The sequence below is a fragment of the Aythya fuligula genome, chromosome 18 (genome assembly GCF_009819795.1).
Source record: "Aythya fuligula isolate bAytFul2 chromosome 18, bAytFul2.pri, whole genome shotgun sequence".
Taxonomy (NCBI): Eukaryota; Metazoa; Chordata; class Aves; order Anseriformes; family Anatidae; genus Aythya; species Aythya fuligula.
The window spans coordinates 12,789,429-12,802,216 of record NC_045576.1 but is presented as its reverse complement, the minus strand read 5'-3'; the positions used below and the strand labels follow the sequence as shown (position 1 = coordinate 12,802,216).

General features: G+C 42.1%; 1 protein-coding gene across 1 annotated transcript; it reads right to left on the bottom strand.

Annotated features, from left to right (window-relative positions):
- Positions 1-476: 476 nt before the first annotated feature.
- GPS1 (G protein pathway suppressor 1) lies at positions 477-12,392 on the bottom strand. The gene is made up of 14 exons (XM_032199627.1): positions 12,310-12,392; positions 9,789-9,881; positions 8,113-8,294; positions 6,716-6,880; positions 6,385-6,520; positions 6,143-6,220; positions 5,682-5,742; positions 5,253-5,338; positions 4,731-4,825; positions 3,525-3,630; positions 3,028-3,108; positions 2,764-2,901; positions 2,467-2,601; positions 477-1,734 (listed from the first exon to the last, which is right to left on the bottom strand). Exons 1-14 carry the CDS (start codon positions 12,340-12,342, stop codon positions 1,660-1,662), a joined length of 1,464 nt encoding a protein of 487 aa, XP_032055518.1. The 5' UTR covers positions 12,343-12,392; the 3' UTR covers positions 477-1,659.
- Positions 12,393-12,788: the final 396 nt, after the last annotated feature.

Genomic DNA, 12,788 nt, shown 5'->3' with positions numbered 1-12,788 from the left:
CCTTAAAAATGGTATCACTGGTCCATTTTAGGAATAGATAGATCTAAATGGCTTCCCTTCAGCATGAGAAGGCATTAAAATGACTTTCCTAGTATTTCTGCAACACTGCACAGCAATTTACTTGAGTAGTCAACCTGCCTTTCTCTCAAAGCTGGTGATCAGTGATGTTGGACTCAAAGTTCTTAATTAATGAGGTCCATCCTTTTGCTCCTCTAAAAGAGAAGTATTTTTCCATGCCAAACTTGTTTACCCAAAGACCTCACAGGAACTACTGCTGCTTCCATTTTCAGCACCTATCAAAAGCATAGAAAGCCAGACGGAAAGAGCACTGTTACATGCAAACCAGGAATTCCCTTCAAATCCCACTTTCTTCACAGTTCATCCAAACTACAGCTCCAAACAGACCAGAAGGCAAAATATAGCAGCCCACAAAACATCAGCAAGCTTGGCAAAAAATCAATAGCTTGATCATGATATCTAGAAACCGACTTTAATACAGAACTCCAAACACTTACAAGCTTTTTGATCCTGCTGTTTAATGCACTAGGTGTAACAACATATTTAAAAAAAAAGTATTAACAATAACATCTGTAGTCAGTTGCCAGACAAGTCAGGGCTGGATCAAAATTCTTAGCTTGCCTTATGGATTAGATGAATGCAAGGCTTCAGTGACTTCAGAAAATTCAGTGCATGTCTTCTTTCATTAACAAAAAACACGTACACACCTGGGCTGCCACTTTTAATCCCTTAATAAAAGGAAAAGCAGAATAAATGCACCTGGAGAGCAGGCACCCAGATTGCCTGTTTTCAGCTCTGCTCCAGGAATTGCATGGTGTTTTATGGCATCTATCCATGCTGCCAGAAGTAACTGCTGAACATGTTGGGAAACCATCATGCACTGTGCCAGTGAGACTAGACAAGCAGCAGTAGTATTTGCTTAAGGAAGAGATTTACTGCTATGATAACACTGGACCCCAAGAACAGGTCACATGCAAGTGGAAACACATCAGGAAACAGGTCTTGAAAACAGAGACCAAAGGGAAAGAACATGGATCTAGGTAAACATAACACCCTAAAATAAAGGCTTGTGACTGAATGCATGGAAGTGGTGTCATGTTTTAAGGTGTAGGTAAAATATCATTAAGAGTTTTGCAAAAGAATTGCCTCTCCTATCAGAACTCCAGTTCCATAATTGAAAGCAATGCACTTGAAAATAAACAGAAAGCACAGCATTGATCAGAATCAAGGCAATACTTTCAGGCCAGTGAAATTCATCTTAGATCACTCCTGTCTATTCAACTTAACACTACTTCTTTTTGAAGCTCTGAAACAAACAAAAAAACTAATAGCAGCTGGGAAAAAAAATCAGCATCTGTACAAATAATGTGCCAACTCTTCATGGTGGATGAAGGAGAATGGAGGGATAGTCCTAATAAAAGTGAAATGAAAACCCATTGCAGGGATCCTGTTTTTAGAAATTTCTTTTTTAAGGAGAATTCAAGTTACTGGAATATTCGTATGATCTACCATCAGCCTGACCCTCTCAATCCACGCAAAAAGTGAGGGAGACAGAGACAGTTGTAAAGCTCAGCAGTTTGTGGGTGAGACACTAGACAGAGTCCCAGAGGGACCATTTCTTTTGGTAGTGAATGAAGTTTTTCACATGTTGGTGCTCATTCTGGACTGGCTGTTAGCTGGAGTAAGCTCCCCTTGGCTACCTTCTCTTGGAGGAGACTGCAACAACAAAAAAAATCCTAGTTAGTGATGTGTAAATATCCTGCATAGTGCTTCCAAAGAGACCAAACAAACCACAGGTGAAGCAAAGCAGGATAAATGCAGAAGGAGAGCATACCCCCAGCTCATAAATAATGATGGATTTGAAAAAGCTTTGTGTTTACAATTTCTACAGTTAAAGTTCACAAGAACTGTTCCTATACAGGTCAAACCAGAAGTTTTAAAACACTCTTTGTTTACCAAGTACAAAGTACCTTTGGATGCAGAAGCTGTATCTGACACTTAGTTATCACAGAGATGAATATGCTACCGAATTTAACACATTCTGTGGCAGATGGCCTATCCTCCCTACGGGCATTCTTTTGGATCCTTGAAGGAATACTCCAAACAGCTCATGCATTTCTTATTTTCTCTACTAAAAAGTTGCTTCAAGTTTCTTTGTTTTGGTAAGATAAAAGATCTGTGTCAAGAATTAGACAGAATGAATTAGTGAGCATCAACTTGAGCGTATTAACTTCAAAGGACATTTTGCATTATACAAGAAATTCGGTGTACTGACTAGAAACTCTTGTTTCTTCTGTATTTTGTATTTGATATCATAAGAAAATTTGTCCATTCATGATGACAGTAAATCCATTCTTGTCCACAATCTTCAAATCACCAACTTACACTGTTTCTGGGGAGAAAAAAGTCATAATTCTGCCTTTAAGTCCACATTTAATTAGCCCATACCTTGACATGTATCTGGTTGCGCAGGACTGCAGCTCGCAGGATCATAGCTTTGGCACGTCGCTGAAACTCTTTGCCCATTAGTAAAGACTTCTCAAAAGTTGTGCTGCGCTGGTCAACATCCCGAGCATAAAGAATCTGTAACCAGTACAGAAAACTCTAAGCACGAGCTATGACACGGTTTCACAGGGGCAAAAAGCCCCTTCTGCCCAAGGGAACAAAGCTGGGGTACTGTAGAATCTGAGTTTTAAACCTTAGTACAGCTATTCAGTCCATAATCTGTGGCTCAGACACACTCACCTTACTGTGAGAGTCTATTCTGGCATTGATCAGTCCCTCCAGGATCAGCTGAGTAAGTTCATCTTCCAGAGCAGCCACCGTTGTATTAAAAGCAGTAGCCATCTTGTGCATATCTGCCGACACATAGGGGCTGAAGTACTAGGAACAAGAAAATATTCAGTTGACAAGGGTTTCCCATCCTCCGAAACACAATGGGAAAAGCAACTACAAAGAGATAGCCTATCTCACTGTTCATCTACCTCTCAGGATTAAAGGAACAATTACCTGAATAAGGGCACGATTTCGAATTTGAGTATAAAGTGTCCTGACATGAGGCGCAAGGTACATATCCAGCAGCAGGTTGTCCTGTGCAAAAAATATATCAGAAGCTGAGAGGCAGCTTGGAAAGATATATTATTTCTATGTTCTTTAAAATATAGATGCATATACTTAAGCCTTAAGAATATTAATATCCACTACTGCAAGACAACACTATAAAACAAGAATGAATAAAACTCACAATATATTTTATATATATATATATGTGTGTGTGTGTGTATATATATGTATGTATGTATGTATATGTATATAAACACACAAAGTTTCTCCTCACTCTCTGCTCCTAAACTAGTCCTAATTTTTATCATGTCAAGAGGTAGGAGACACCACAGAAGAAGCAAACAGGGAACACTCAGCTACTCTTAATAGTCACTGCTTCTCACAAAAGGCTAGGGGAAGGAAACTCCTAGGGTTTGTTCCTACACAGCTCCCCTGTAACTCACCTTCATCTCATCCAGCATCTTCAGGCATGAAGCATATTTAGATTCATAAAACTTGAAGATGATGTCACGAACCTGTGGCTCCAGCTCCAAAAACAATTTGAAGGAACTACAGATAAACATGGAAGTGATCAGACCTTGAAACCCACCACTTAAACACCCCACAAGCTCATCATTCCAAACTGCAGGCTTACAAAAACCCATTGTCATCTGGAAATTCCAAGAATTTACTCCCTAACAGACCAGAGAGCCCATTTTCAAGCAGGGCTGGGAGCCTGGAAGACAGAAAGATGCATCATAGCATCAGAGCTCTGGTAAAGGGAATCAAAAGACTTTTGGCAAACAAAGTAGTAAAAGTGTTTGTTCACTTAAAGCAAGAAAAAACACTGGAATAGGTAGAACTAGGTCAGAATCAAGATATATAACCAGAAAACATAAGCAACACCTGTACACCCATGTGTGTACTGTACTCTGTGCTAGCCAATTTTGTGATCCTTTTCAAAACACAGCCTTCACTAATACACCATAACTACGTGTGGGAGACCTTCAAGATACTTTGTTTCTCAGTGGTCTCCCAATTCTCCATCCCAAATTTTTGAACACTGTGACCTTAACCAATGAATCAGACAATAAAAAAAAGTCAGGCTAATAACCCCTTTTCCATATCACATTAAAATTAGCGCTTCCATAGCTGTAGCTATCAGGAATTCAGTATCATGGCTATTTGTGCATCACAAATTAAAAGACTATTTTTTCCCAAAGCCTGTAATTCTCTTAACCTTGCATCTGTCACAGTTAGACTACATCGTAAGTTATAATACAATTTAATAACTGTTAGTAATACAATTAACATACACTACAAGTCATAACACAAAGTCAAATTATCTTACAGCTGCCTTCTATAGAGCTCTGTCACTCTGACCGAGTATCTGATGTGGGTCACTGATAGAAATTGAAAATAGGGTTACACAGTTGTTAGATTTAACCTGGATTGGAAACTTCTTTTATACCACAAAAACTTCATCTGTGATTAACCACTGTGTTTTGATAGTGAAATCTCACCTAATGCTAAAGCAAAACCAAGGCTCAGTGATTCTTTCTTTCCTGTATGAGAAAGCTACTACTCCTATCAGAATCCATTCTCAACCAAAGTGCCATTTCCCAAAAGATGTACAGTAGCATACAAACTCCTCACAAGGCATCAGTTACCTGCTGGAGATAACGTTTCGTTGCAGTTCCTGACGGTCGAAGGTAGCGAGGGCACACAGACCACCATACACAGCCACATTGCTAGGAGATAACAGCTAGCAAAAGAGAGAGCACACTCTGAATGGGGACGCTATCATTGACTAATGAAATGGCAGAAGGCTGGAATTAAGTATTCTACTCCAGGCATTTCCCTCACCAAGTGAGGAGATTAGTCTTTGTCAAATGCAGCAGAACCACTCAGCATGCTCTCAGGTGTTCACCCAGAGTATGAGGAGTGACGGTCTGCTGCTAAGAGTGACTTTGCTGCACAGGTACACAAATCTCACAGAACAGTTATGTGATCTAAAGTAAATCATTTAGAGAACACAAGAACAGAGATTTATTCTTGTAAAACATGATTCACAGTAACAAACCACACAGTAGTGCTGTGAGGATAACTACAGCATCTGAGTTTTACAAACTGATACTTAGAAGAATTATGTCCCCTACAAGCCCTGCATACAGCTCCCTCTTGGTCCTCACCTCAGGGAAATCACAATGATCAAATGATGCCAACAAGAAGCACTTTGCTGCCTGTTTGTACTTCCGAGCAGCTAATTCAGCCAAGCCTAGGAAACAGAAAAAGCGAGTCCTTTATGTTATGTTGCATGCAAATTAGAAGTTGTAAAACCTAGGGAGTAGAACAGGCCCCCACACAGTTGCTAGTGCCTTCACTACTGAAGTGAAGCATGACTCTTGGACAGTATGGGCATCCTTTAAGCTATATTGATGAGAGTTCTGTCTCATCAGCTTTATTAAATTTCGTATTTCAGGTGAGAAAATACAAAGTTTGTCAAATCCAAGAGGGGAAAAAAAATAATCAAGCACATTCTACTGTCAAAGAGCCCTATGGATACCTAAGAGGCATAAAACCAGGTATGCAAAATACAAGAAGATGAAGGATCCACTCACCTGCTGCACATTTCAGTTTGGTGAGAATTGCTTGCGTCTGGCTGTCTCTCTCTCCTCTTTGCTAAAGGATGAGAAAAAGCAGTAGTGAGCAAACAGTATGAAAATCATTTTGTTTACAACTGTCCTTGGGATATTTCATCCTAATCATTAATTTGCAAATATCAACAACAAAATAACGTCACCTTATCTGTCTTGGGAATTATGGAAAGAACTGAGGATGGGAAGTCTCTCAGTTTTACCATAAGTCAGATTTCTGACATGCAAATCATGGGAGATAGGCAACAACGAACCTCAAATGGAGTCAGAGAGTGGCTGGACTAGAGGAAAAATAGACTATAAGATGAAGGGAGTCTTAGAGGAAGCAATTCATAAAAGAGGAAAGGAAGAAATTGTTATACAAATTTTAGAGACAGAAAACAAAAGGAAAATTCATGCATATTAAAAAAAAAACAGGGCCTTACTTCTGCAATTTCTGGTGTAGACTCAGCCTTGCTTACATAGCTCAGAACATGAGACCAATTCTGGAGGTAGACACTAACCTGCAGAGAGCCATGAACAGTGTAGAGAGCCATGAATAAATGGTGTTACTTCAACAAACAATATAATTGTAGACACAAGAGCTGTACCCAGAGCAAATTACAGGTAGACTTCAGAGCAAATGTCAGAAAGACACCAAGTACCAGTCCCTGCAAGGCCTTCCTACCTTGATGACATTGAGACACATGTTGATAACATGTTTAGCACTGGTGCAGTAATCACGGGCTCGTGAGTAACACTTGAGAGCGTTGCTGAGGTCCCCACAGTCAAGGTAATGATCACCTAAGTCATCATGGCCTCTCCTGGAGCACAGGAATTACAATACTAATGAACTGTGTTCTCAAAGTGCAGGGAAAAAAATGGAACAGAGTCAGTTTGTACCAAACAAGTAACTTAGTACACTGACCTAAAGCACTGAATGCAGTTGACATCCTGTGTTAGGTGCCTGGAGGAGCAAAATGCTCTTCCTTGCTCCAACAGAGTCTTCTGCATCTCACCTGATACTCTCCTTGATGGAGTTCCCTTTGTAATTTTTCAGATCTGTGTCGAGTTTCTCCAGTTTAAGAAGAGCTTTTTTGCGTGTAGCTTCAACCCAAGCTGTGTCAAGAGGAGGGGGTTCGATTCCACTATCAGGGACAGCATCAGGTGTATTCTGCAGTTCTCTGAAAGAGTTTGCTCTGGGTTATTATACTGCAAGCTTTTCAAGACAAATGTCTGCTAAGTACCTGGCACTGTTTCCCTAAAAACACTACCACTACATATACAAAAAAAAAAAAAAAAAAAAAGAGAGAGAGAAAACAGGCAGGGTGGGGAGAAAATGATAAGATTTGCAGTGAAAATAGCAATATTAGCATCACAGGTGTTTCACAAATTCTTCTCAAAAATTATCCTAATGAGCTTTTGCAGGCATTTTATTAATTAACAAGGAATTTATCACTAATTTCAAAGAAATAATCTCTTCTATAAATCAACTGACAGAAAATTAGTAACAGTGCTGCAACAAATTAATAAATTTTACCAATGTATTTAAATATTCTAAAAAGTCACTGTAGCCAATCAGACATCTCTATATGGGACACGGTGTGCAGGTGTTGGTGAATTCTCTCCCCAGCTATATCACAATGGCTTGATAGCAAAGCTAGACTGTACAGATACCTCATTTTAAATAAGTTGAATGGTATCTACAATGGAACACAAGTGAAATACAAGCTAATCCCAGAAGACAATATAATTCCATCAAGATCATATCAACATTTCTACTTGCACAGAATTCTCTTTCCAACATTTTAAAGAGAAAAACCCATTCGTTTTTTCTACCAACAGTCGCCGTCACATATAAGAACTCTATGAACATACTACCATGATAAAGACTCCCAGATCAAAACAGACAAGAAATCAGCAAATACGCACAGCAAGAAAAATAATACAAAGACAGGAAGTGTGGATGGTTAAGTGAAGTATTAAAAGCTACCTTCCACAGCCAACCTGTTGTTAGAAGAAAAACATGGCAAACATTTAGATAAGGTTTTAATCTATGAACATAAGGGAATGTAGAAGCTTCAACTCCATAACTTACCTAAGGAAAGACAAGTAGGTTCTTTAACATCTGAAGTAGCTGCAAGGACTAAACTCCTCTCAATGTCTACCTGTAGCCCTTTAAAACACTAAGACTTCAGAATCAGATAAGAAGTCTTTTCTGTTTAATATTTTTAAAAAGGATTGCACCTTAGGCCTGAACAAATACATACACACGCTGTTTTGCTATCATGTTCTATGGGTGAAGATAGCTTGCATAAGGAACATTCTACTATTACACGTGCAAAGTTCCCCACTGTAGGGCATGTGTCTTAATTCAGTCAAAATGCTCCCCAGGTTTCCTGTAATCTTTTAGTACCTGGTGGCCTCAGACAACTTTCTGTGGATTTCTTCATACACATCAACATTGAAAGTTCTCTGGACAAATGACAGTGCCATCTTGAGAGCTTCAACCCGCAGCTGTGGGCAGTGATCAGCAATAAATTGCAGCCGCTCGATTCGCATCAGACCACTGTAACTGGATGCATACTGCTCCAAATCCTGCAAAAACAACAGTCTTAGAAAGAAAAGATGGCAACACTAAATCAAGATAGTGCACTGTGACTTGCACAAGTTTTCCTGCAGTCCTGATCCCTACATGGAGAGCAACATGGCCAAGACAAATAAAAAGGTAAGATTATTCTATTTTTCCTTTCTTCAAATGTAAGTAAATATAATATACTGCAGATTTCTGATGAAATGACTATTTTTTCCTGTAGCGCTGCTATCCATTAAGGGTGCTCATATAATCCACTTTAAGCATCACTTGTATCACTTGTTAATAATTTTGCCAAAATTTCATCATTTGAACTGAAGTTTGCAAAACCAGACACCCATTGCAGACATAGTTCTCCCTTGCAGAATAGTTTCCAAATGACAATTTGCTTATTTTTGAAAATATTACATTTGAGAACTATTAGGACCTTATACTCTTGAGAAAGAATCTGAAAAACCCCAACTCCCTCAGCCTGTCCTCGTAAGAGAGGTGCTCTAGCCCCTTGATCATCTTTGTGGCCCCCCTCTGGACTCCCACGGACTTCCATATCCTTCTTGTGCTGGAGGCCACAGAGCTGAACACAGGTGGGGTCTCATGAATAGCAGAGAATCACCTCCCTCGACCTTCTGTCCACACCTCTTTCAATGCAGCCCAGAATATGCTTTAGAATATTTTAGAATATATTTTAGAATATAGGCTTTCTGGATTGCAAGCGCACCTTGCTGGCTCATGTTGTGCTTCTCATCAACTAACACCCCCAGGTCCTTCTCATCAGGGCTGCTCTCAGTCCATTCTCTGCCCAGTCTTTATCTGTGCTTGGGATTGCCCCAGCCCAGAAGCAGGACCTTGCACTTGGACTTGCTGAACTTCATGAGGTTTGCACAGCAAACGCTACAAAGTCAAACACGGTATCAGGCCTTATTACTGAACAAAGCAAGGAAAAAAAAAAACTACCACACCCATCTCCCACTGTTATAGAGCTGATATGTAGAGATTGGCCAAAAACTCAAACCCTTAATTAAAAATTGAAGAAACTGATATAAGCAACTGCAGCCTTTCATAACATAAAGGCTCTCAGAGCCTTAGGCAGTCTTCAAAGGATCAAAACACAAGGAAATAATACTATCCAAATTACATACTTAAGGCACCTGACCTTAGCTCCTCAAGGAACAAGACAAGAAAAAAAAAAAAGAGAATGATGTCTCTGTAAGAAGACATGTACTAAACTATTTCATAATGGAAAAGGTGACAAACAGGCAACACATGGCATACCACAAAACAGCAACTCCTCCTTCATCTCAGAAGATGAAGTAGAGGATAGCAAATGCAAGGAGTTACAAAAGAGGCCAGTGGTATTCTTATGCCACCGTGCTTAGAAGAGAATCTATTAACATTTAAATAACAATTTAACAAGGGATAAAATGAGGAAGTTTTCAGAAACCTGAAAGAAGAGGCTATGTAATAGAAACGTAGTCCTTCTGCCCTCAACCAGCACATACCAGAGTGGGGTTTTCCACCACATAGTTGATATCAGGTGCATTTTGCTGATCTTCTTGTGGATCTACATCAATCTGCATGGGCTCCACTGCACCCTAGAACAGCAAAATGTGGTAAATGTAGCCTATTACATTTGAGCAGGAATGTAACTCAACCTATTAAGGACTTGCTAAAATACACACCAAATTTTAATAGTGAAAACACACCTCTCAGCTTTTAGCCAGGTTTAGGATTTTTCCTCTAGCAATATCATTGTTCCGTATGAAGCTTTGCCTAAACAAGCTGCAGTAACACTCACCATTCGCACAGACCATTTTACTTGGTTTGGTGGATTATCAAACAAGAAAGTAAAGAAGTCAATAAATCTGATTTGACAAAGCATCTCGGACATGGATGCTAAATTCCAAATGACATTCCATTTCTCTTCCTTGAGGAAGAACAGGCATTAATACTCAGCTCGTGAAACTCCCAAACAGTCAAAAAGTACCCATAAAACTCATCAGATGCTTTCAAAGCTGGTTTAATGCTTAAAAGCAAAATTATGAAGAAAAAAGAAAATAAAAAAAAGACAACTTAAACTTATTCTGAAGTATTGAGAAATGTAAAGAACAGAATGCAGGAGGGCATTTACACATTTTCTAAAGGACGCTTGGGGAAAAAATGTATCTGCTCTGTGAAAATCTGTGATCATTTGAACAATCCTACTAGAGTTACCATTGTCTAACTGGTTAGATTTATCTTCTTTTGCACAAACAACAGAACTTTATTCTCCCAGTGTATTTTGCACTGCTTTGAACCATGTGAGGAATAGCAGTATGTGAAATCAATATAAATACGTGACTACAATACCCATTCATGTTACCATTTAAGACCAATTTACTGTGCATTCCTACAAACAAACAAAATGTGCATGTTATCTCATGACTCCTTTCTTCCCCAAAGTCAAAAGAATGTTGAGCATTCCTTCTAGGTATTATTGATTTAAACTTGGTAAAACCAAGCCAAACTTCTTATAAAATGCTGAGTATGTGCCAATTGCAAAAGCAACATCTGATTTGGTGAAAATTGTATGGGTGGATCTTTGGAGAAAAAAACATAGCCAACAACCTTGCCCCACTACCAACACCAAACTATTTCTACGTTTTTATTAGTTTTGCTTCTTGTTAAGAAATTAAAAATATAGGATTGATTTGTGTGCATATGTGCCCACATGTAAGAATAGGGCAGGTCCAGATTTTCTAACTCAAAAGAAATTAACTATCTGGCATTTATCCAGAGTTTACTTTTTCATACTGATACATACCAAACATGCACATATCTCAATGCTTTTGCTCTCCCAAAATTTGAGGCACGTGCAAATAAAGTAAATAAAAATTTGTTTCCTAGTTTGTGATTCTCTCAAGGAAGGAAAGAGAGGGAGGGTGCAAATGAAAGTCTGATTGCTCAGATCAGCACTCAGGAAAACAGTGCATAAAGCCATTTCAATTGCTGTGTACCGAGACCACTACTTTTTCCATTTACATCCACCTTATTTGGTTTCTTATATCGCAAAAGCTAACAGTGAGTTTGCCTTTTTTTTTAAACTGTATTTGTCTACCATAGTAAAAACCTAATCTGTACTCTGCACTATTACAGAAACTAACAATAATTTCAACCAGTGAAACAAAACGATTTGTGTCCTGCTATGCTGGTAGGCTGCACTCCTCTACATTTGTCCTAAAGTCCCAGGCAAGGAAAAACACAAGTGAGCTGGAAGTCCCACTTGGATATGCAAACTCAGACTCTTTCAATCTAACTCATTGTGGGAGGAAAGGACAAGGTTTACTTAAGAGCTACTCACAATTCACCTTCTCCCTCCCCCCAAAAAAAAACAAAAACAAAAAAACACCTCACTCCCCAAGAATTTCTGGGCCCTATTGGAAGGTACCTCATATGGCCTCATACAAAATGATGGTCTGACACTCACGTTGAGGTCTCTTGCTGTATTCGGGGGAGGGGCGGGGGGGGAATGCAGCACAGTTCTGTCACTGATGAACAAGCAGAGCTATGTGCTAAACCTCATCCTGTCCTGACTTCCCACACCCACTCGCTCTGACAGCCTGTTGGCTGCTGAGCGGATGAAGGTCAGGCCGCCTGCGAACAGATCGCTTATGCAGCAACGGAAAGTCCACGTTAGCTCTGCAGCGAGTCCCTTCAGGGCTCCTGCGGCTGCAGCCCTGTGCCGTAGGCCCTCCGCCCCTGTCCCACCCGAGTCCCTGCCGACCGCGCACGCGACGCGAGAAACACCCGAGGGGGCGGGGGAGGACGCAGGACCCGGCCGCAATTCCTCGTAAGCGGCGGCGGCAGCGCAGCCGACCCCCGGCGGCAGGGACGAGCGAGCCCAGGGACGGCCAAGCAGCGGCCCCCGCCTCCAGCGGCGGGGCCGCAGGCGCGGGGCCGCCGGGGAAGGCCGCAGTCGGGCCGGGCCGAGCCGCCGGGCTCCGCGCAGGAGCGCCGCCGACAGCGGCCGCGGCACCGCCGTACCTGCAGGTTAAAGACCTGGACGGGCAGCGGCATCCTCCCCTCACGGCCGCCGCTTCCGGCTGACCTCCCCGCCTCTACCTCCGGCTCGGCTTCCACTTCCGGGTCGCGCGGCTCCGCCAGACCGCATCCGACAGGTGAAGCCCTTAAAGGGGCCGCGGCCCGCCTCGTCCCCCCCCCCACCGGCGCACGGGGCGGCGGCGCGGAGGGGCGGGGGTTGCGCAGGAGCTGCCGCCGCGCTCGGCGGACTCCTCTAACCGGCCCCGGCCCCGGCCCCGGCCCGGGGCGGCTGCTCCCGCGGGCGGCGCGGCCCAGGGGGCTCCCGCCGCTCCCCTCCGGGAGGCTCCCGCCGCCTCACGGGGCGCGGCGGGGGCCGGCGAGCGGTGGCCGGGGCCGGCCGCGGCCGCGTGGGGGAGGCGGCGGGGGCGGCCGGGCGCGGGGCTCCCGAGGGGGCCGGGGGCCGCTCACCCGGGGCTGCCGCC

Coding starts and splice junctions, on each gene's coding strand:
- GPS1 (XM_032199627.1), bottom strand. CDS start 12,342: ATGCCGCTGCCCGTCCAGGTCTTTAACCTGCAG. Junction 6,221..6,384: donor TGTGTCTCAATGTCATCAAG/GTAGGAAGGCCT, acceptor GGCTCTCTGCAG/GTTAGTGTCTACCTCCAGAA. Junction 5,743..6,142: donor CTACACCAGAAATTGCAGAA/GTAAGGCCCTGT, acceptor CTCATCCTTTAG/CAAAGAGGAGAGAGAGACAG.